Source organism: Mus pahari, chromosome X, assembly GCF_900095145.1.
Source record: "Mus pahari chromosome X, PAHARI_EIJ_v1.1, whole genome shotgun sequence".
Lineage (NCBI taxonomy): Eukaryota > Metazoa > Chordata > Mammalia > Rodentia > Muridae > Mus > Mus pahari.
Window position 1 is genome coordinate 148,137,783 of NC_034613.1, and position 25,177 is coordinate 148,162,959.

At 40.7% G+C, this 25,177-nt stretch overlaps 1 protein-coding gene across 3 annotated transcripts in view; it reads right to left on the reverse strand.

Moving 5' to 3' along the window:
• Positions 1–7,119: 7,119 nt before the first annotated feature.
• The window catches only part of Clcn4 (chloride voltage-gated channel 4), a 55,213-nt gene continuing 37,155 nt past the window's right edge, over positions 7,120–25,177 (reverse strand). For all 3 annotated transcript variants that reach the window (XM_021187544.2, XM_029534373.1, XM_029534374.1), the window contains 6 exons: positions 18,802–19,008; positions 18,608–18,688; positions 16,979–17,524; positions 14,736–14,922; positions 13,240–13,638; positions 7,120–7,340 (listed from right to left, as the gene is read on the reverse strand). In XM_021187544.2, coding sequence (XP_021043203.1) covers positions 7,120–7,340; positions 13,240–13,638; positions 14,736–14,922; positions 16,979–17,524; positions 18,608–18,688; positions 18,802–19,008 — 1,641 coding nt within the window. The remainder of the gene's footprint in view (positions 7,341–13,239; positions 13,639–14,735; positions 14,923–16,978; positions 17,525–18,607; positions 18,689–18,801; positions 19,009–25,177) is intronic.

Consider the following 25,177-nt stretch of genomic DNA (forward strand, 5'->3'; position numbering starts at 1 on the left):
TCTCTCTCTCTCTCTCTCTCTCTCTCTCTCTCTCCTTCTTTGCATGTTTTGAGACAGAGTTTCTCTACATGGCCTACATTTGGAACTTGTAGTTCAGGTTAGACTCAAACTTTTGGTCTTCCTGCCTCAATATCCCAAGTGCTAGGAATGTGTGTGTGTGTGTGTGTGTGTGTGTGTGTGTGTGTGTGTATGATTAGCCCTAGCATCAAAAAGCTTTCAGTGCATTAGGCCACTGAGATTGCAAACTTGTTTGTTACATAGGTGATCTATGAAACTATAGTGACTGATACAATGCTTTCAATTTTAAGATTTTAATCAATTTATAAAGGGTGGTTAAAGCTACTGTCACAACTGGACCACACTGTAGAAAGTCCAAGTATAAGGTTTTTTTCTTAGTATGAGGAATGAAGTCAGACATTGTAGTATATTCCCATTAGTACTAGCACAAAGTAAGCAGAGGCAAGAGGAGCGTCATATGTTTGGGTTAGCCTGGCTTACATAAGGAGCACCAGGCAAGTCTGAGATACAAAGTAAGGCTGCATCAACAAACCAAAAATACTCTACTTTTAATTTTATGTTACTGGATAGGTAAAATAAAACATAAACTTCTGACCAAATATACATTCCAAATTTCTATCATTTTCAACTTATACAGAGTGTCAGATTCTAGGGTCTGTGTCTGTATGTCCTCTGATTCATTCTCTCTCTCTCTCTCTCTCTCTCTCTCTGTGTGTGTGTGTGTGTGTGTGTGTGGTATATGTACTTGTTTGTGTACATGTGTGTCAAGGTCAGAGGTCAACTTATGAGTCTGCGTGCATTGTTTACCATCTTTTTTTTTTTTTCACACCCTTTCATTGAGCCTAGAACTCATTGATTCAGCTAGACTGGACTGGAGCCAGTGAGCTTCAGCAACCCTCTTATTTTCTGATCCATGTACCTCCTAGTGTTGGTGCTGCAGATATGCAATACCACACACAGCTTTTATGACAGTGTTGTAGATACCAACTCACAATTGCACAGCAAGCACTTTACCTACTACATCAGGGACATGGTTTCCAGAGTTGTTCTTATAGGGTTATCTGAACTGTACAAACCAAGGGAGCATCATTTATGGAGACTAGGATGTAAATAGGGCTCCTTTGATGATATTGTACCCCTATGAACATTCATACCAACTTAGCCTTTCATTCTTTAATTAGACATTTAATAGCAGTCTATCATTTTATGTTCCCTTGACGAAGTGAATTTTTCTACAAACAGGATGTGAATTATTTTTCTTTGAAAAAAATCCATCAACAGGTAAGCAGAAAAATAATTGTTCACTCCATCTACATCACACTGAAAAAAGGGGGCAGGAGAGAGTGCTCAGGAAGCAAGCCATAGCAGCCTTTCCTCAGAATTATGGAGCAATAAAAATGACAGGCTTCCACTCACGGGCCTGTGTAAAGTGATGATGTACAAAAAGTAAGAAAGCATGTTGCCATTTAACTGAAGCATAATGAAGTCAACTTATGCTGTACTACCCAGTAGTTAATATGAAGAAAGCTGCATGTGTTCAAGGGTAGCCATGTTGGCTACAGATAGTGAACAAATTAGGCTATTGCTGACCATGTACACTGGGCCTTAAGCAGTGTAGAAAATATGGTAACTTTCTGGAGTTAGTTTCCACATCTGTCACATTAAGAGGTTGAGTAAATATTGTTTCCTCCCCTTTGTGTCACAGGAACATCTTCAAGAGGGAGGAAAGAGCAGACAGAATGCCCTATGAAAGCATGTTAGATAACAACTGGAGAGTGGATGCTTGAATATGGATAAAGCCAGGAACTGTGACTATGACTCAAGCTGCTTGGGGCTCCTTGATTATGGCTGTGTGTGTGTGTGTGTGTGTGTGTGTGTGTGTGTGTGTGTGCAATCCTATTGTCTCAGGTTTTTGTGGGTTGGGATTACCAAGCATATGCCACCACACTCAGCAAAATCTATGTTTACAATGACTTACAATTCAGTAAAATTGAACTGAAGCTGTTTCATGGAACAATAATAGTGCTCTACCCAATCTGCCAAGCTGAGTTGCTGTCTTGGCATCACTCAGCCTGTACTGCTATAACAAAATGCCACAGATGTGGTGGTTGAATTAAAGTGTAAGATCAAGAAATCAGCAAGGCCATTTTCCCTAAGGTTTATCTCCTAGGATGAAAGACAGATGGGCACTACTATGTTCCTGCTGTGTCTTTATATGGCCTCCTCTCTGTATAGATACTTTTTGGGTTCTTCTGCTTTTTTAAGGACATTAGTCCTGCTGAGATAAGGATCTACCCAAATAACCCCATTTAACTTTATGGCTCATGCCATAAAGGTGCATGTCCTACCCTCAACTGCCATAACGTAAGGGTTGGGGCTTCACCATAGAAATTTAATGGGAACCAATTCTGTCTTTACCAGGATTCCAACTGTCTGTGTTGGGCAGCTATGATAAAGCAATTTTCTCTGAATGCTTTCCTTTCCACATCACATCAAATTCTAAAGCTTGTACAATGTGTTGACCTGAATTAAGAGAACTTAGTGTTTTCCCCATATATTGGTCCAATACTCAAACAACCTGAAGGAAACAAACATTGTCACTGTTCTTGAAATGAAATGCTAGATTCTTTCAGGAACCCATCTGAAAGTGTGACCACCAACAAGGGAAGTGAGACACTCTAGGCTTCTCACATAGGAATGGGTCTGGTTTCAACTAGTAACTCCTGAAAATCCTCTTTTCCAACTGGATTTTCTTCGCTGCTTGGGGATCAACTGCCACAATAAGGGCCCCTGTGTTCATCCAATGATTTTCTGTAATCTTACCATCTCTACAGCGAGATGAAAGAGAGAGGGAGCAGAATCACCTGGATGCTTATAAAGAAGGTAGTCTGAAGTACACGGTAGAAAAAAGAACAGGAGAGACTGCCTCAAACAAGATGGAAGAAGAGAAACAATTCTCAAAAGTTGTCCTCTGACCTCCACACATGAGATATGCCACATGTGCCCATACTCACATGCTCTCACAAACACATCATATGCACATCCACACACAATAGTAATAAGAATCACATAGAATGATGATGATGATAACAGCTATAAAAGGAAAAAAGATTCAAATAAAATAGAGGGCCACATGGACTTAAAGTTCATCTTGCCATTCAGATGCTAAAATGTGGTGATGGAAATAAAAGACAGGTGAAAGAGTTCTAGTATCAGGGACCAGTAGATGGAAGTGGAAAAAGTAAGGGTTAAGAACTGGGAATTCTTTCAAAATTAAAAAAAAAGTTGCAAAATTCATAGAATCTAGTTATAGTATGCCACCAAGTAAACTGTGATCAAGAACTAAATCTAAGCAGATCAGTTCACAGGGACAGAGGATCCATCAGTGTTCTCAACGGTGCCAAGTGCCCCACAACTGACCATCCTCAATACATAAACAGTGCTTCAACTTAACCAGATCACTCTTCTATAATGTATTTTTTTTTTACTTGAAAACACAGATCATGATTACTGCATCCATATCCTCTGCCTTGGATGATGACACTTAAATTGGATTCTATCCATATTCCTGCGTGTGGTGGTTATGCCTCACACATGCAAGGTAAGCACTCTACCAGAGTCATGTCCCCAACCGTCTAATGCTTTTTTTTTTTTTCTTTTGTGATAGGGTCTAAGTTATCTAACTTGATCTTAAACTCACTCTGCAGATGAGGCAGCCTTAACCTTGCCATTGCCCTGTTTGAGCCTCCCGAGTACATAAGATTTCAGGCTGGAGCCACGTGGCCCAGCAAGCTTTTATTTTTAACACTTTATATTTTTGGTGTTAGTGCTAGGCATGGAATCCAGGGCCCCATGCACATAATAAGTGATGTAGCACAGGCTTCTATTTGCAAACACTTTTTGAGTCTTCTCCAGTTCTCAACCAAAATAGATACTCAGTAAGAACACTGACTATTTCAGTATCTCCTTGCAAAATAATAAGGCCATTGTCATTTGCAAAGTGCTGGAAGTATACACACACACACACACACACGTACACCCCTTTCAAGTATCTATACGTAGTCTGGGCCATATTTTATTATCTTTAACCTAGAGATAGAGTCTAATATGCTTATGATTGGTAACACGGGCTATAGTCTCAGTTCATGGGAGGCTGGAGCATTTGGATCACTTGAGCCCAGAAACTCAGAAACAGCCTGAGCAGTTTAGTGAGATCAGTCCATTTACCATCATCATCAACAACAACAGCAAAAACAACTAAAGTAAAGTATTTATAGTTCTAAAAACCTCTTCATAATGTTCTGTAACGATAAAGTCTGCAAGTTAGATTGGTTCCAGCAGCACTGAGGAAATGTAAGTTCTAGATCTGCCTTGGGTTTGAGCATAAATCATTCCCTGATCTACAACAACAAAACATCAACCCAGAAGGAGGCAAAACAAAACCCAGCAGGCTTCATTAGTGGCAGTAAATGTCCTATTTGATTTAAATGGAGTGTTTGAACTCCCAGCATCTTTGGGTAGCACTCAGTGAAAATCCGGTGAATTACAAATGGCCAGATGTATGACAAAGGACCTAAAATGTAGACCAAAGCAGCTGGGGTCTTCTGAGACAGCTATGCTGCTCAGACTCCTATGGCGCACCTAACACAAGGATAAGGGAAATCTGATATAATCACCTATATTTGTTTTCCCTTTCTAGAATGTCTGGTGGAAAATTTATCCAAATTTGATATTAGTACTTTAAGGCTTCTTAGATTCCAGCACTCTGGGCACAAAGCATCTCTGGGTTCCTACTCCTTTTTTTTTTTAATGAATACTCTGAGCCCCAGGCCTAGAGATAGCCTGCAGACGATCAGGTCAAGGGACAGGCTCAGACTCTCATCCACTAGAGCAGGGAAGGCACATGGCAGTGGAATGCATCAAAACTATGAGCTGGCTTGAGCTGGGCCTTCCCTGGCTGAAAGCCCAAGGAGAAGATGAAAGGCCCCACAAACAAGAATCCCTTGCCAGCACTAACGTATCAGCATCTGTATTTGTTTAAAACATGTAGAGCCAGAGAACGAGGGAGAGTTGTTTTCTCTTAGAACATTCGGAGCCAATTTCAGCACCCAGATCTTCACAGGAAAACCTCATGGGGCTCCATGAGGTGCAAGTGGGCATTGGGGGCAGAATTTCCTGACTGAACTGGAAATTCCAATGATAACTGACATCAGACTATTTTAGAGGAAAGGAGAAACTGCAATACACTTGAGATGGCCTGGGCAATCATTGTGGTATTTATTCCATGCTGAAAACCCAAGTGCAGATATTCATTTCAGTGGTTCTCAGAGTGCAATCCCCAGGAGCTTGTTAAAAACTCACTTTCTCAGACCTTACCCAAGACTTCAGAGCCCAGAAGTTCTGGAGTGGAAAACAGAAAATGGGTTTCACCTGGGGGTTTATCCTCTAGTGAAGGCACTCATGTATTTTCAAGTGTGAGAAAGTAGAGACTACCTCTAAATTTCATGGGCAGTTGTGATCTATAGCCTCAGTTAGTATGAAAGAGAAACCTGCCCCACTAATTAGGAGTTGTGCAGGTAAATGTGTACACTGAAAGTTTGTAGAATCTGTAGCCCTATGAAGCCAAATGAGTAAGAATCCTCACTTAGAAACTATAGTCAACCCAAGATCCTTCTACTATGATACTAGTGTGACACTTTTAAGCCAAATTTGTGGGTTTGTTGCAGGAAATGTGTTGTACAGTGTAGAACTTTTAGCAACACAGTCATCCCCTATCTACTATGCAACTATACTGCCACTTCCTTGGGTTGTGACATCCAAAATTGTCCCCAGATCCAACAGAATAAAAACATCCTTGTTGAGGACTACTAGATACTGCAATGTGTTGACTCTAGGATAGCAGACAGTGTTAAGACAGTTCAGCTTGAATTCTACAAAGGCCTGAACTGTGTTGGATATCAAAGGCTACATAATATCACTTATCTCCAGCCTCTGACATAGGGAGTACAGTAGATAGATGTCTGTGCCTTCTAGCACCTTTCTCTATCCAATGTTTTGAGGATATGGACCTTGGGCCATATCCTTGAACCTGAAGAATGGCCTTATCACAGCAACCCAGGCATTATCATAGCAATTTGATATTCGTGTTGTTGATTTCCTGGCCTGTGACAACACAAAGCAAAAGTTTCAGAGATAATACCATTAGGCTATCAAATTCCTCAGTATACTGTTTGTGTAAAAAGGTGTTTTTTTTAATATACACTGTTGTATGAGGCAACTGTCTGAGAATAACAGAGATGTGGCATTTACTTTTGGGTAATAACATCCATGATAAAGTAGGTGAGCAAAGAAAAGTTGTTCTCAGATAAACCCAACACACACACACACACACACACACACAAACACCCCAACATGCTGTCCTCATGTAAGTGTTAGGAGCCACACCCATCCAGCTTGCTGTGATGAATTCCCATTTTCTCCCTTTACTCCTTCACAGTAACTTTAGAGGGACAGCTCTTCAGATGTTCACCTTACAGCCAATGTGACCTTTTCCAAGGAAAAATAAACTATTCATTGCCATATCTGTATATTCCCCAAAGATTCAGCCAGTGTAAAATATACACACTTTTGTGTGTTTTAGGTTCCCATCCTTTAAAAAGGGTGTATCATCAATGAAGGTTTTGAGTATTGTGCACCCAAATCTATTTTCCCCATAACTTCCTTTAGTTGTTCCTTTTGGCATACTACTATGATTTTGAGTGACATTTATGTTATGGAATAGCAGAACTAACTGTACCTTCTCCCTAAGCCAAGTGTCACATGGCAGAAGAAAGAAGTTGTTCTTTAACTACTCCCTTTGACTTAACCTTCAGACTGAACCCAGGCTATAGTCTAGCCTAGAAGTTTCTCCCTCTTCTCAGGCTACTGGTCCCTACCTCTGCTCAAAGTTCTCAAGCTTCTTGTACATTTCTTTCTGAATACATCCAACTCAGTTTAGTGGTAGCATCTGTCCAGGTCCAACCCAATAGACCATGACTTCCTTAAGGGCAGTCAGATTAAAGCTGGCCACACTATGTATTCTCTCTTCCCTTGTCTGGATACTCACCCACTCCGTGTCACCAGGCATTGTCGGAGCCCCAGTTTCCGGAAAATGTCCACCACTGTCTCCATGGGGGTGTGATCTGTGACCGTGAAAGGGCTCAGGTTCAGAATGCGCCTCAGCTTCAGTGGATGTGGGCTGTTGGCAGGCAGCTCAGGGGGCTCCTCTGTGAAGTACATGATGGAATTGCTCACAATGCCCTCTTGCCTCTGCCTGGCATTTTCTAGAAGAGTGAGAAAAAATGATAAGCCACATACAAAAACTTTGTATTTCACTACCCTCACCTGCCTGCATACAGCATCTCAGAATCTCAAAAAGGAGTTCAGAGGGCAAAAGGCACAGTCATAACAAGTACTTTAGCTTAACATCTGTGGATCTGGCATCCCTCTCACATGCTGTGAGAGCCCCTGCTGTGACCAGAAAGTTCACTGCCAACATCTTGCAAGATGGGCCCCCACCAACATGACCTATACAGATGTGCCCTGTTTTCCTCTAGACTCCAGAGCACCCCAAATGACCAACGGTCCTGCATCCTCACTTTTATACCATCTCACCATGAGCTGAACTTTGTGCGAACAAGAAATCTCATTTCATTACCCAGTAACCTTAGCACAATGGTTTTTTATAAACGAGCTTACAAATGGCCTAAATGGTATTATGAACCCTAAAGGAATGAGAATCCAATAAGACTTGCCTAGGCTCACAGCCCAGAAATGCCGCTCAATCCCAAATATGACCTCTGGGACCAAAGAAACAACCCTAGAAAAGCTGCATCCCTTCACCTCTTGATTCTCCTCTCTTTAAAATGTGCCATTTCATAGATTTCACAAAGAAAGATAGTAAAACTGTTATGGTAGCAATTACTTCATTCCTGTCTGTAGGCAAGGCCATATGATGCTGAAGAAAAGTAGGGTAACCGGAATTCATTAGAGTTACAGCTTAATGTAGTGCTAGAAACCCAAGCTATTTTAAGTCACACATGAAATAAATCCATCGGTCTCAAGATATTTCTCCAAGGCCATTTTCCTGCTGTTGGAATTTTAATCTTCCTTTCAGTTCATGGGAAAAGGTTAGGAAAAATGTATATCAGGGCCTGCCTTAAAAATGAGTGCCAGTTCCTATAGTACAGTTCTTAACCTTCTCAAAGACGACTACTATTCACCTATATTGTTCCTTCAAAAATAAAAGTCTTACTGCTTCCTCTAAGACCATTTAGTGCAATAGAGTACTCTAATGGAATACTGGCATCTTCCAAGTCAGGCTGAGTCTGAAAGCGTGGCTCTGTTGTAAAGAGGAAAGGCAGGCCTGCTGGGCAAATGCCTGCACATTATATGGGTCAAAGTGAATCTAGCTACATCAAATGGGATGTTATTCAGTCACAAATACCTGATAAGACTGATGTACAGCATGGTTTCAAGTGCAGATTCTATACGATCCACACTACAGGCTACACACTGTGCTCTTGTCCCCTAATCCAAAAGGTTTCTGTCTTAAAGCTCTCAGGCATAGAAGCCATATTCAGTACATACTTATTTGCTCATTTCCACAAGCCAAATTTGTCTCTTAAAGTCCCAGATAACATAATTTCCATTCACTTCAATAATCAGATTGAACATCAGAGTTGGATCAAACCACAACCATTAATCGAGAACTGATCACATGGGTTTGTCAAGCCTCTCATAAAACCACCCAGCCCAGTTGGTGAAATAAACAGAAAAAGCATGTTTCCATCACAGTCTCCTGATACTGTTTGAAACGCTGATAAAAACAACTATGAACTCAATGATGTCTTGCTTACCAGTGTATCTCTTGTGCCAAAACAATGTCTAAGAATGCCATAGGCACAAAACATTTTGTTAAAGATTTGTTTTCATTTGGATTGTGAGTTTATGTGTACCTGTGTGTGTGTGTGTGTGTGTGTGTGTGTGTGTGTGTGTGTGTGCACTTATGAAGGCCAGAAGGAGCATTGGATATCCTAGAACTGAAGTTACAAGATGGTGAGAGCCATCTGACATGGGTGATAGGAATGGAAGTTGGATCCTCTGGAAGAGCAGCAAATGCTCTTAGTTGCTAAGCCATTTCTTCAGCCTCAACACAAAACACTGTTGTCATACGCATGCATATACACATTAGTGGATAAGATCTACCTAATGTCAGTGTATCTAGCTGTTTGTCATGTAGAATAGAGCCTTCCTTTCATGGAAGAGGTATTAGAAAAGATTGCCCAAGTGCTATTTGCCACCAGGCAAGGATTGTAAAAAGTAGCTGGGATCAGATGTGAATCTGAGTTCTGTTTCTTGCTATTCTGGATGACAGTGGTTAATTCTTTCAGAACGGCTCTCCTAGGTTATTTTGAAACTAAATTATAAGGATTTATGTTAAGCTTTGAAACTCTGGAAAAGGAGGTGCTATACCTATGCTTCTGAGCAATATCTTGAACCCCCAAACATATAGTTTTAAGACATAAAAGATAGGAAGAAAATTCACTGAATATTAACTATGATGGCCTTTGTTTAACAGGGGTGAGGATGAGGGTATCTTTTAATTTTTTTTCATTTTTTTCAATAACTTAGGAGCATTATTACTTTTACTTTTAAAAGTAATAAAAATAACTTCATTTTTAAAGGTTTGAGAGGCCAAGCACTTAAATGTATCTTTCAATGTTTTAATGTAGAAGGTTTCATCATAATATTGTACTAGAACTAGTCCTAGTAGACACAGCTCCTTTGAAAATGATGTATATTTTATGAGTACCTGCTAAGGCTGTTCAACCTCATATTCCACTTTCTAGTAGTAATAATGTCAGAGGCAAAGAGGGTAATTAATATGGTGTTGGTGACATGCATTTCACATATGTGATAGATGAAGAAAAAATTTTCTCAAATTAGAAGTAATCAAACATCTAATAGGCCTGTGAGTGGCTTTATAACAATGATTCTTAACTGGGAACAGTATAGACCCCATTCTCAGGGGAATTTAGTCACAAAATAGAAAAGGGGGAGTGCCACAGATTCTAGTAGAGAGAGAATAAGGATGCTGTTCAACACCCTACAGTGTGCAGGACATCTCCAACCAGATCCAAATGTCAGTGGTATTAAGGTTACTAGCCTTTACTTTAGAGTAATTATTTCCAGGGAAGCTATGCTCTATTACCCAGTTGGTTAAGAATGCTTCCATAAAAAAAAAAGCACAATTAACAAGAAAGGTTAAAATGGAAAATTGGAAGCAACCACTCTCATGCTAAGTAGCGGTATGACATGACTTAAACACTATGTAGAAGGAAAAGATTATTTTATAAGATACTACCTCCCAAAGCATGGAGAAACTGCACACACACACACACACACACACCATATATTTTAACACTTAGCAGAAAGTAATTAACAGCACTATTCCACATGACCCACTCCAATACTTAAGAGTGCTTCCAGACAGAAACCTCTACACTTACAGAGCCTGTCTGGCAGATCTGATACCTATCTTCTCATTCTGTCCTGAATGTGGATCTCTTTATGCAAACAAGCATCTTCCATATGCTGGAGAATCATTATTAAGTCATCCACTAGATGAAAAAAAAACAACAATGAGAGTTCCCTTAACTCTTCTCCATAACTCTTTAACTTTCCATTGCTTTAATCATCTCTGTGGCTTCCCACAGAGTCCTCTTGGAACCTGTACTTGCTTAATTGCAGAAGCCAGGACTTGAAGAGCCTGAGCCCTGCCGAGTACAGAAGAATCTTCATATTTACAAAGAGTAATGAGAGGGAAAATTCCCCTTGCTAGGAATGTGAACAAGGGTTGCACACAGAGTCCTAATGACTAATAGCTCTGATTCCCGCAAGGTGGCGCTAACCATCACCCTTTAATATAAAGACCAGGGAATGCTCTCTGGTCTTCCAAAAATGGAATAGGAATGACACAACATGCCTAATTCATTCATTAACACATATGTGTAAAAACACTATTATGAAATCCATTACTTTGCTAACTTAAAGTTATTTTTAAGTTTTAGAAGAAAAGAACAAAACATAAAATGTAAGCAAATCCCTTTTCTCATTTCTTATTCTTTCTTCATGACATCTTTCTTGAATGTTCCTTGTAGTAACCCTTAAAAGTGAACTTGGCATGAAAGAGTTTTAGCACACCGTTTAGTGCCCTATCTCAATATTCATGCAAGAGCATATAATTCCTCAAATATAGGTCTTAAATCTCACCACCAGAAAGTGGTGACCCTGTCATTTCCATGGCTTAGGAAAACAGCTTGTCTGATTACTTGGAGCAAAACCCCCTTCGCCTTTTCTGCAAGTCACGTAAATATCAGCTTCTGCACAGAAATATGATTTACACTGCGTGGTGCCTCTTCAGATATTCCAAACATAGCTTCTGAGAGGGTGCACACTTGCAGAGCTTCAATTTCTTCTCCAATGAGTTGATGCCAATTACCACTTCCCACTTGATTACAGTAATAGATTTAAGGAAAATTAGTAAGCTGTCTCTTAGCAGGTGTGCCTGAAGCAGCACAATAGGTAATGGATTCTGTGACATTTATTACTTCAATTGCTAAACTAAACCTTTGCGTAAAAGATTTTAGGGGACTGAATGCATTTTAAAGGCTGCTGATTCCATTATTATAAAACAAACCCAACCCTACTTAAACAACTTTTTAATGATCTCATTATTTGTAAGGCAATATTTACCCCTCAAGGCACCTCCCTATTCCAAGACAGGACCTATAGAAAGGGAAACATCTCTGCGTGCTCACAAAAGAATTTGCCATGGTACCTAAAATGTAAGCTGAAACTTTGTTTTCAGTGTGAGCTAACCATTAAAGTTAAAAGGCAGTGCTTATCTACACTAACATTTGGAAAGCTTTAGAGGAAGATATCTTAAATGTATTTTAAGATACTTAATATGGGAAAGGAGTTTTAAAAATAGAAAAGGAAGTGCCTGGGAAATAAGAACAAAGGGCCAGAGGATAAACAGCAGCCTGGTGAAGATGTATTAACAGTGAGGTAATCAGAAGTCATGCAGGAGGAAGAAGGTCTCATTGTTACATTGCAGGAACATTCCGGAAGATGGGGTGGAACATAGCATTGTCCTATGGGTATAAGACTTGTGCCAGAAGCTTGTCTCCCATATGATATAGGAGTATTTCACAGATCATGGAGCAGGACTGATGATTGCCAGGGCCTGATATTTGCCATGCATGGGAAGATGGGCTACAATGGCACTTGTACCTACTACATCCCGAGGTCCACAGGACTTTGGTCCTCTGAAACACATTATTTCTCCTTGACTGGAGCTCTCTCTACAACTTTTACCCAGGTCTACCTCTTATTTCCCTTCCACTGCTGCTATCCCTGGCAAAATGGATCCATAGATTGGCTTTCTTGGACAGTCTTTCTTTGGAACACCCCACCTGCACATTATTCCCTTCTCTGCTATCCAGAGAAAATGGTGTGACAGCAGCAGCAGCAGCAACATTAGCATATATCCTGGCAGGAATGGAGCCCCAGTGGATGCCTGTACTCACAGCAACCAATTTCTAACCATAACTATCTACCTCAGGGTAACTCTTGAGTTGAAATCTTAACTCTTTACAATGTGAGTTGTGATCAGATGCATTGGCAACACTGGGAAGCTCAGAAAGAATATAGTCTCAAATCCCAGTGAGCCAGTTAAATCAGAATTTGTATCTTAACCTGATCTTAGATGACAAATCTGCTGAAATCAATGCTTGGAAACCTCTGGTTTTTAATGTTTTATCATAAATTTTGTTTTTGAGAATTTAATATATAAGTGCACTGTATTTATATCATTTCCACAACTCCTTCTCCCATTCCAACTTTTCCTGTTTCCTCTCATATCATCTAAATTTCATGTTCTCTTCTATAGTTATACATATGCATATACATACTAAGCACATACAACCTATTGAATACAATTAGAGTTGCCCATATGTGCACAAGTTGAGTACTGACCACTTAGACTTGACATGTTGGGGGCTGTCAAGGAAGTCCTCAACTTAAGGAACTCCCTGGAATGCATGTGTTGATTCTAGGGCTGAAAAAACTACCATTTGTCTCTGAGAAAAATGTGAAAGCCTCCTTGTTCTTACTCACTTATAGCCAAGATTAGCTCCCGCCTCTGGGCAAAGCCGATGAGACGCTCCGAGTCTCTGGAGACCACCACAGGAAAACCGTTGTAGTCTGTCTCCTTGATGAGAGTCTCCACATCCTCCACAGTCATGCTGTCCTGGGTTAGTACTGACAATGGTGGTTCTCCCCTCCGGGGCCGCATCACATCAGTGGCCAGCGTACGGTGGGTGAATTCATCCTTCACATCAAGAAATGGGTACCCATTCAGATGGATATGGGCTTCATAAATCCCTTCTTTCCCAAAGGCATCAGCCACCCACTTGCTGGTGACAGCAGCTGCCATCAGGGGTACAATATACTCTAGACCTCCAGTCAGTTCAAACATGATGACCACTAGAGATACTGTCATCCTAGTCACTCCACCTATAACAGAAAATGACAGTGAGATTTAAAAGCCCAGCCCTAGTCGCCATGAATGTGTGATCTGTGCAAACAAACAAGCTTACAGATCATAATTTCATCCCCAGCAGGCTCTCTAATGAGAACTTTCAGTCCTTCTCATACTTGTTCCAAAGAAGCAGTCCCATATAATGACTGGGCTCAGACTCTGTTAAACCCATCTCTGCATCAGGGACCTGTATATTGCCTAATGGAGTTCTATAGCAATGAGGAACATGGGTTATATATTCACCCAGTTCCTGTGCTTGGCTCTTTGATGAGTAAATTCTACCAGAGTATCCAGACTTCTGACAGTACAAGCAACTCAGAAGCCAAAGAGTTGTAGAAATTTTAAAGAATGTCAGATTGGACAGGGATCCAGCTTTCCTTAGGTATTCAAAGACAATTCCAACAAAATGTTACTCTAATAAATCAGGATTTCTTAACCTTATCACATAAGATATAAGATATGTATTATCAAGAAACTCCTATGCTCATAAGCTAAGGTGCCTCTGCGCCCTCTACCCACTACACACAAGTGGCACTTGTAGTTATGATAAAGAAAAAGTATCTCCAATATCACTTGTTACAAAGCCATATTCTAGATCAGTGGTTCTAGAACTTCCTAATGCTGTGATGCTTTAATGCAGTTCCTCATGTTCTGGTGATCCCCAACCACAAAATTATTTTATTGCTACTTCATAGCTGTAATTTTGCTACTGTCATAAATTGTGATGTAAATATCTGTGCTTTCCCATGGTCTAAGGCAACTCTTGTGGTTGTGATCCTCAGTTTGAAAACCACTGTTCTAGATGGTACATCTGTAAGATCAGCCTGGGCTTTTGAATGGCTTGACAGAGGAGAACCTTCTAAAACATGTGAAAATGTGTGTGTGCGTGTGTGTGTGTGTGTGTGTGTGTGTGTAACAAGGCATGAACTACCAAGATGTAGGGATTTACTTATTACCAGAGTATAGCCCATCCTTATCCCAAGCAAAGCCAATGCCCAAATCCCTCTCTTCTTGTCTGACCTCCAAGGTAGATCAGCACCCTGCCCTCCTCCTTCCCCACCTATGGCTGTACCTAGACAGGCTGCAGCTCCCACCATAGCATAAAGCCCTGGTGTGACACAGTCCGCTCCAGGCCTGCACCAGTTCCTGAAGATGATCCAGTCATGGTGATGGTAGGCCAGCTGCTCCACGCCGATTCCCACCATCCGGCCTGCCATGGCTCCTACGGCCATACTGGGGATGAAGAGACCTGAGGGAATCTCGAAGGAGCACACAGAAAAAAAAAGGCAGCCTGAGAAAAGGAGGCCCAGATCACCCAGTCCAAGGGAGAGTGAGAGTCTCCCACCCCCACAACATTTGCATTTGGCTTAGGTCCTCACAGGAGACAGGAGACACAGCTCTTCAAAACAAGGAAGCTGGGGAAAGGTGAGACAAATGATTTGACCCACACAGTCACTTAGGTGGTGGAGTTCACTGCAACTCAAAAAGAACACAGTTTGACACTTTCATTTCCTCTCCTTCAAAGGCCAGCCCCTTTGCCTGCTGTGCATTAAAGAATAAACTTCACTGCAGATAACATTTCAAGCCAGCATCTGCCACCTGAGCCTCTCACCACTTTCTCACTCCCCTAGCTGTGTCATTCACACTGGCTTTGAAAATTAAATGTCAAAGCCACAGCATGAGAATGGATGGGGGGGGGGGCTTCATTTGCTCCCAGGTAAAATAAACTGAGTGCACTGCATATCAGGATAGCTGTCCTGGATCCTCCAAAAGCTTTTCAAAGACTTACTGCTCTCTCCAAAGGGTGATGGCTGGACACCTATCAGAGGGAAAGGAGAAAAATATCCCTTTCCTGACTCAACTCGTTTTCCAAGAAGCTTTCAGAATATTTTCCAGCCATCTCAAGGACAGCAAGAAAGCAGACTGTGTGGCCTAATAGGTGTTGGTAGTGGGGAGTTTTGTACATTTATGAATGAAAACATGTTTTGGTTTAGCTGGTGATCATATATAAGCTTCAGAACTCCCTGACTCCCGAGTTCACAGAGAATCCACAAGCTTGTTGATCTCCCAGCAGCTGCTCTTCCCACCACCCCAGTAGCCATCAATCTGAGGATGAAAGCAGATCTTTAACCTCACTGAAGTGAAGGAGGCAGCCTCTTGTGCAATTTCTAGAGTTCAAAATGATCTTTGAGAAACTATCGCTTTCTGAATTTCCCTTACTACACAGTTATTGAGTCCCCTTTAACTTCAAAGTAAGCCTTTCTTAGTAAACACTAAAGGGTACCCGTAGCATCTTCCTGGAACACAAAGACAAACTCCTTTGATAGGAACTGAAGGATAAGATCTGCTTAATGAGTTCTACCCATCTTGTGCTTTACATTTTCACCATTTCTGAGAGTCTGTAAAAAGAAGATTTTGAATGTGCATGCTTTAGGAAAATTCATTAAGCTGTGGCCCACTCTGTACAAAAATGGAAGCATGCACTATTATCCACAGCTCTCAAAAACATCAAAAAAAGATGTATGCAAACATGAACCTACTTAAATTCAGACAGGGGAGCAATTACTCTGGGTCCTCATGATGCTGATGTACTTACTATTCAGGTTGCCTGGTACAGATCCTCTGAATGCTGGAGGCTTTGCCTGTATCTTTCTAGAGCCATGTACCCTTCAAGAACAGCATTTTGCATTGGGCTCTATACCCCAAAGACCTTGTATCCTTGCTCAGGATACAGATGATTCTCAAGGGCTCTCTACCTGCCATTACTCACTCTGCAGCTAAACCTATATTTGTCTAAGACAAGGAAATGACTTGATGTCTAACCCTGTATCTCATAAATATCCCACAAATTGGCTTGGACCAAGTCATCTACAGCTTCTTTAACTAGAAAGTGGAAATAGCCATGTGTGATACCATGTGCCCTTAACTGCAGTTCTTGGGATGCATGAGATCTCTATGAATTCAAGGCTACTCTGGTCTATATAGCAACTTCTGGGCCAGAGTTACACTTTGAGTCCCAGTATTTAAACACACACACACACACCACCACCACCACCACCACCACCACCACCACCACCAACAACAACAACAACAACAAAAACAACATAAAAAGAAAATGAAAATAAAATTTCTACTTCATATGCTTGCTGTCTAGAGAACTGTTTCTATTCAATAAAAAGAAAATGAAACTCATGAGAACATTCAAGAAAGGTCAGCGTTTCTCTTCTTCAAATAATAATTTTATTTGGAGAATAATTAGCTGTCCCTCATCCCCCCCAAAACATGCCCTCTTCCCCTTCTTTCTGCTTTACTTACCTTCATGCCAAAGGTAAATATAGTAATGACTATTTTGAAGATCAGTGCCAAGGCCAGCTGCCACATGGCTGTGTAAACTCCAACCCCAGCTGGCCGGTCCGGAATGTCATCCACAGGCCGAGTCATGTTGGGGTCATTGATGTAGTCACAGAGCTGAGAAGACTCGAGAGCCCCACAATCATTGAATAGCTCAGATATGAGCTCACTGGTGCTCTGGCGAGTATAGGGATTGGGATAGGCAATGATGGCGGTAATGGCTGTCACCACAATAACCTCCAACACTGGATACTTCCCCAGCCTGGTGGTTTTACGCCTCCTGCACCAGGCAATGTTGCAGCGTGTGAAGAGGGTTCCCCATAAACCTCCAAAGACTCCAAGCAGGATGAAAGGAAAGAGTTCAGCCATGTACCAGGGTGTATGATACTCCACATAAAAGAGAACCAGGCGGCTATTTCCAAAGGGGTTGATGGAGCGCAGTGTGAAGGCAGCCACTAGGGCTGCAAAAAATGACCTCCACAAGGTTTTCAAGGGAAAGTAGTAACTGACCTGGGATAAACAGATAGAAAAATCACAGAATGAACAGAGAAAGGACTGCTTAGAGCCTTTTGCTTGGCTTAGCAGCTACCTGCTGGCACTTGAAATAAAAAAACACAGCCTAAGACCAAAAGTATATTCCACTCGTGTTATCAGTTTAGGTTTAGTTATAACCAAAAAGTCACTCAAGAAAACTCAAGTATAAACATAAACTTGTAAATTGAGAGTATAACTTGGTGGTACAGTGATTATCTAACAGTCATATGATCCTGGGTTCACAACCTAGTACTAAAAGATTTAATATAACAAAAGTTGGACAGTTTTAACCAAAATAGGTTTGTGCTATGTTTTGAAGAGAAATGAAAGGCTTGGATAGAGCTCAGAGGTATAGCATATGTTTAGTATAGTCCAGGACCTGGATCTAAATGAAAAAAATTAGTATATGTACTAATAATACTGTCCATGTCACAGAAGTCCTCCCAAACTCAATAATTCTTATTGTATGAACAAGAGAATAGACTGGGGGCTAGAGAATTTTAGCTTACAAGTCAAGTCTGACCCAGAAAATATATTTGTATGGCAGCAGAGTTTTTATGTTTATGAATGGTTAGATTAACAATTTAATTACTTATAACCTGAAATATTCATTCTAAAAGTAGCATTTTTGTGACACATAAGAACTAAATAAAGGTGAAATTTCAAAGCCCATAAAGAAAGTTTTCAGCCATATAGACATGTCTACTCATGGATGCTGCTGCAAGTCTAGTCAAAAGGCTGTGGCAAAATGTACGGCTCATGAAACCTACATAGTTATCTATCCTGACCTTTTCGGGGGAAAAAAATACCTAACCACTGAAATGATACCTTAATTTTCAAAACTAAGTTGGAAGCTAAATTGTTTGTGTTCCCACACTAGAAAGCTCTCCAAAAATTTTATATTGGCAATTTCGAAAACAGTACACGAGAGCACATTTAACAGCAGAAACCCTTTTCCTTAATTGACTCCACAAAGCTTATTCAATACCTCTGTGCTGTCAGCCACCCACATATTTCTGGCTGCTCCAAACTATGAGAGCCCATTCTGGCCCCTCTCACCTCCTCTAGACTGAAGAGCACACCTCCTATAGGAGCACCAAAGGCCACAGAGACACCAGCAGCAGCTGCAGCTGAAAGCACCTGCGAATTGAGACATTAAAAGTGAGCTCTATGGACTTTATTGCAGATGGGATGAGGTAGAGACTCCAAGAAGTTATGTACCCTGTTAGTGGAGGTGGTAGGGTCTGGCTCACCTCACGCCTCTTGCCTTCATTCTTGCTATACTTGGAGAAAAGGCTGCTGAAGAAGTTGCCACAGCAACATGCCACATGCACCAGTGGTCCCTCTTTCCCAAGGCTCAGGCCAGAAGATACAACCAGCACAAGGGTGACAGTCTTGATTAGAAGAGTCCATTTTCCCAAGTAGCCCCTGATGATAAAGCCACTCAAAATAGTCTTTATCTGCAACAGAAGATGGAGAGTGAGGAGGAATGAAGATGGAGAGTGAGTAGGAATGGTCCAGGGTTGGAAAAGAAACTGCAATGGCTATGAACAAGATTCCTTAAGTCGTAGGGATGGAAGGCTATTTCACTTCCTGATTTGACTAGAATTTTGTACCAGCAGAAGTTTGTATCTTATTACAGTAGCCCTCTTATCTATGCATGGAGACACAGACCTCCAGTGGGCACGTGAAACGAACCCCAGAATATGTTAATCTATATATACATTAAAGTTTAATTTATAAATTAAACCCAGTAAGAAATTAATGCCAGTAATTAACAAAATAAAACAGTTATAACAACCAAGATGTTTTCTGCTCGTTTTCTTGTCCACGTAACATTAATCCTTTTTTTTTATTTAGACACACACACACACACACACACACACACACACTATATATATATATATATATATATATATATATATATATATATATATATATATATATTGCAATTTGGAGTGTACATTGGAATTACCACAAATTGTTTTTTTTTTTTGAGATAGTGGTCTCACCCTTATTGGCCTAGAACTCAGACTTACTACACAGACCAGGCTAGCCTTGAACTTACAGAAGATGTGCACTACCATGCCCAGACACAGATTGATTTTTTTTTAAAAAAATATTTTTAACATACAAGATAATAGATTTCATTATGATGTTTCCTTATATGTAGGTCATATACATTGTTCCTATTGTCTCATATTGGAAAGAACTTTGAGTACAGAGAGAACTACTGTCTTACTCCTTTGCAGACTTTTTTCATTTTGTCAATGACAAAAATTGTTTTATTCCTACAAGAGCATTTACGCCTTAGCCTAGAATTCAACTGGATGCCGGTATCTATGATGGACTTTGTGTACTAAAGTCCTCTTTCCCAAGTAGTTCAATATTTTTCTACATCTAACCTCTGCTACAATGGGCTAGGAAGAGTGAATGTTTACCATTGAGCTGGCAACTTTCAAGCCCCTGATTAGATTGATGAGTTACTACGTCAGTTAATCAAATTCCTACCCAGTTTTCCCAATTATATGCGATGTCATCGGATAATGTTTTCCCTTGTCAGTGTCATTTACATAGCATAAAATGTCTTCCTGTGGACTCTGCCAAGTAAAACAACTTCTCAAACAGCAAACATATTATTCAACATCATCAGAGTCACTTGGTGAACTAGAAGATGTCAAGGAGTAGTTCTCTCTGTAGTGGTCTAATCAAGAATTAGTTTTCCCAACAGAGATCTAATGTAATTGCCCTGAGATGTAGCCAAGGCGAAGGGAAACTTACAGCCAGATGATTCGAAAATACTCTGCTCCTGAAAAGGGTGACAAAACCCGCTAATTCTGTCTTTAAGTGTCATGTATTTTCAGTGCCTGCTTGTACTGTTTATCATGTCAATGTTAATTTTGGGAGTTTATGAATGGGCTAATCCTCAAATTTTAATGAGCTACGTACAGAAATTTTTTTTTCATCTCAGGATGGTGTAGAGAGCTCTTGTCTTTTAGTGAGATAGGGTTAAGGCCTCATTAGGGTCTCATTATTTAGGCCAAGCTGACCTGATTCTCCTGCCTCCACCTCATAAATGCTGAGATTACAGGTGGGCACCAGAGTCACTTAGATTATAGTCTCTCATTTCTCAATTTGATGAAGGGAGGAAAAAGATGAAAAGATGAGAACAGAAAAGGAGAAGGAATTGGGTGGAGGAGGGAAGGAGATATACACATGCACGCACGCGCGTGTGCGCGCGCGCGCGCACACACACACACACACACACACACACACACAGAGAGAGAGAGAGAGAGAGAGAGAGAGAGAGAGAGAGAGAGAGAGCAGAGAGAGCAGAGACAGAGACAAAGTCAGAGCAGAGACAGGAAAAGACAGATCCCAAAAATCTCTGAGTTCCTTCTCACAGAACATGAGTGGACTCTTAGCTGTAGTCAAATAGTACTTCTTGCACTAATATTTAATGAGTGGTGGTTAAACTAGTATTTAATGGTAGTTGCCCAGAGCTTATGCTCTGGGACTCTCAGACCTCTGTATTGAAGGGATGTCTGATTAGGCCTGCCACAATCTAGCCCTTTTGTGTTGCCTCAAATAAAAATATCTATAATTTTTGTCAGTTAGTTAATATGGATTTGTACCCCAGGGTACATTATAATACCACTTAGAAAATCACAAGCATCTAAATTCCCTGAGCCTTTGCCAGCAATGCCATGTGGAGAAGTGAACAATGTAATATGTATTTTGTAATTCTCTAAAATGATTTTATAAAATTGTCATGATCAAATTAGGAACTAAAGAAGGCAGATTCACTCCCAGGAGATGCCCAAATCTAATGACTTCAATTGGAATTGATAGAGACTCAAGCAAGCAGGGCTTCAGTGAGATGTATCGCAGAGACTCTTAGTAGGTGGTGCTACCCTGAAGAATAAAGCTCTTTCTGATCAATAAATGTTTGTACGAATGCTCATACTTTGTAAAGAAAAGAAATCAGTTAAGAACAAGTTTTAAGAGGATGCAATTTTTTTTTTGTCCAGTTAGTGGTGAACACTGTGGCTTTTGGAATTGAGAACTCCAAGAGGAATTTAGGTCTCTCCAAACCCTGACAGCCAAGAAAGTATGAGTGTTCACTTTTATGTTATTTGTGTGTATATGTGGTATATGGGTACATTTATGCAGATGAATGCATCCATGTATGCACATACAAAGACTGTCCTCTCTATTATTCTCTACTTAGTCCCTTGAGACAGGGTCTCTCACTAAACATGAAGCTTACTGTTTTAGGTAGGTTTGCTGGTCAATGAGCTCCTAGGATCTGCCCATCTCTGTTCCATAATGATAGTGCTATAGGAACCTGCAACCAAGTTTAACTTATTTGATTGGATATTTTCTATATTTACATTTCAAATGTTTTCCCCTTTCCAGGTTTCCCTTTTGGAAAGCCTCTATCCCATCCCCTTGCCTCCTGCCTCTATGAAGGTGCTCCCCCACCCAACCACATAATCCCATCTTCCTGCCCTGGCATTCCCCTACACTGGAGCATCGAACACCCTCAGGCCCAAGGGCTTCTCCTCCCACTGATGCCAACAAGGCCATCCTCTGCTACATATGTGGCCAGAGCCATGAATCCCACCATGTGTACTCTTTGGTTCGTGGTATAGTCCCTGGGAGCTCTGGGGGTACTGGTTAGTGCATATTGTTGTTCCTCCTATGGGGCTGCAAGCCCCTTCAGCTCCTTGAGCCCTATCTCTAACTCCTCCATTGGAGACCCTGCGTTCAGTCCAATGGTTGGCAGCAAGCATCTGCCTGTGTATTTGTCAGGCATTGGCAGAGCCTCTCAAGAAGCAGTCATATCAGGCTCCTGTCAGCAAGCACTTGTTGGCATACAAAATAGTGTCTGGGTTTGGTTATGGGACGGATCCCCCTAGGTGGGGCAGTCTCTGGATGATCAAGCTTAACTTTTACTTGAGAGCTGAATATTCAAATTCAAGCCTTCATGCTTGCACAGTAAGCACTCTTACTAACTGAGACATTTCCTTTGCTGAAGTGTTCATTTTCAAATGTGCTTTACAGAACTTACATAGTGCATTTATTACACAGAAAAAACAAATCTCCAAGTTAGTATTTTAAAATTTTTATAGTGGGTATGGTGATGCACATCTATGATCTCAGGCAGGACTCAGGAGGCACAGATAAAATTACTGATAATCTTCAAGGTCAGTCTGTGATGGATTGTAATTCCACACAGAGTGATATCATAAGAACCTGCCTTAAAAACATTTCAAAAGTGAATTTTACCTTAAATAATCAGAATATTATGGAAGAAAATTCTTAGACGGATGAGCAATCTTGAAAACCTGTTTTGATCTAGTTTGTAACTCAACAGCAAAGCACATATTCACATTGTTTTATGATGCTGAGGATGAGACTGGCAAGTGCTCTGCTGTTCAGCTACAAACATACAACATATTCTACTAGATCACATGACTCCAGTAAGACATAGTAGCTTTTCTAAGCAACTCAGCCCATACCTTTGCAAATGGGAAGTAGCATCGCTCCAACTTGTACTTTAAGTCAGTTTTCACTGTGGTCTGGCTTTTGACAGAGACATCCAGGCCGAGATCCAGGGCTTTGAGTTGGCCCACCCTAACATCTACCCCATCTATAAACTGCTAGAACACGTGTACGGGCCAGTTCTGCAGATTCAAAGTTCCAGCATCTCCATGACATAGGGCAACAAGAGAATATCCTACAGGAGTTCTAGTGAGGATCCAGTATTGATAGTGTAGCACAATGCCTTAAACCAGAGCAATGACTTATTGTGGTGACCATTTGCAAGTAAAAATATTTAGACCAAGGACATACTGTGGAACACTCTGATACACTAAAGCTTCCACAGCATGGTATTTTTTGTTTTGTTTTGTTTTGTTTAGGGGAGGGAGCAGGAGGTTTCAAGGGCAGAGATCAAATATGGAGGGATGGGCAGGTGAGTTGGATTGGGGTGTATGATTTAAAATTCCCAAAGAATCAATGAAAGGTTTTTAAATTATTTGTACGTGCTTTAAAAAGTGTTAATAGAGCAAGCACCCACATATCTTCTACCCAGTAGATAGCTTCAAAAGCTGTTCACCTCCTCAGAAGAACCTTCCGTCTCCCTCCACTTCCAATAATTCAAATGCAGTTAGCACATAGATTGTTTCACTTTAGCTACCTGAGGCTGCCATATAAATAGAACCATACTTAAGGTCTATTTTTTTTATGTTCCACACTTGACGTCACTGTTCATCTTTGTCACATGCCATTTTGTCACATAAGAAACTTGAATGTGCAACTGCCACCAATAATGATGTCTATGTTAGAGTCAGTAGCATCCATCTCTCAAGCCTAATGGTCTTAATTCAATCCCCAGCACCTACAGGAAGGTGGAAGGAGAGAACTGAGTTCGCATACTTGTCCCCTGACCTCCATGCATGCACAGTGCCCCCCACCCCTATGTATATAACATGGACATACACAAAATAATAAATAAAAACTACTTTTAAAAGATATTCCCATTGGAGAAGAAACAAAGGTTACATCTTTCTACACTACAAGATCACCAGCAGAATCATTCATCTCTGGTTCTTGGAAAAGGGACAAGGATTGAACCAGTGTGCAATTTTTTGATGTTTTAGTATCAATAATGCACATCTTCCTGTTTGGGGAAAAGCTTGAGTAAAAACATGCTTACTAGGAGGACAGTAAGATCATAAACTGGGGCAGTAATAATTATCTATCTTTGATTTTCAGGGTCCCTCCAGAAAATAGCCAGATCTTTGATAACACTTGCTTTGAAGATGCAAAATTGTCACACACACTATTCATTCATCAGAGAAGAATTTAAGCATAATGCAAACTTTGTAACTGCTTATGGATAATTTTCCCCGGGAGAAATATGAGGTGAATTCAGAAAAGTGGCTCTAGTTGAACTGAGTTATGCAGGAAAACACAAAATGTACATTCTAATATATCTCTAATGCCTACCATCTCACACTTCTGCTAGTGTGCCATGGCTGCCTATACCTGTTGTGACCACTTTCTGTTGATTTTTGATTGTACCCCTCCACCCAATTCCTTTAAGCCTCAACTTTACACAAGCAAACACCAAGGTTTTTCAACAAGTGAACTATTATTTATTGCAGCATTTATGTAGGTGGAGGACATTTGAGATGTGTGACACTGTGATGCTGTTCTTAGCAAGTTTCTCTCTTCCTCTTTGTCAGGTTTTGAGTGTTATGGTCCTGCTCTGACCCATTTTTCTCATAAGCCTATGGTTTGCAGTGTGCCATTTTGCATAATACCATATGCTTTCAAAGTGAAAACAGTTCACTGGAGTAGATTTAGCTTTACAGAGGAAATAGGATGGTGTGGTGGTTTGATAAAGATTGCTGCTCTAAAAAAAAAAAAAGAATGCTGCTCTCTATAGGCTTATAAGTTTGAATGCTTAGTCATCAGAAAGTAGCACTTCTTGGAAAGGATTAGGAGATGTGGCCTTATTGGAGGAAGTATGTCACTAGGGATGGACTTTGAACTTTCAGAAGCCCAAGCTGGGTCTAGTGGCTCTCTCTCTCTCTCTCTCTCTCTCTCTCTCTCTCT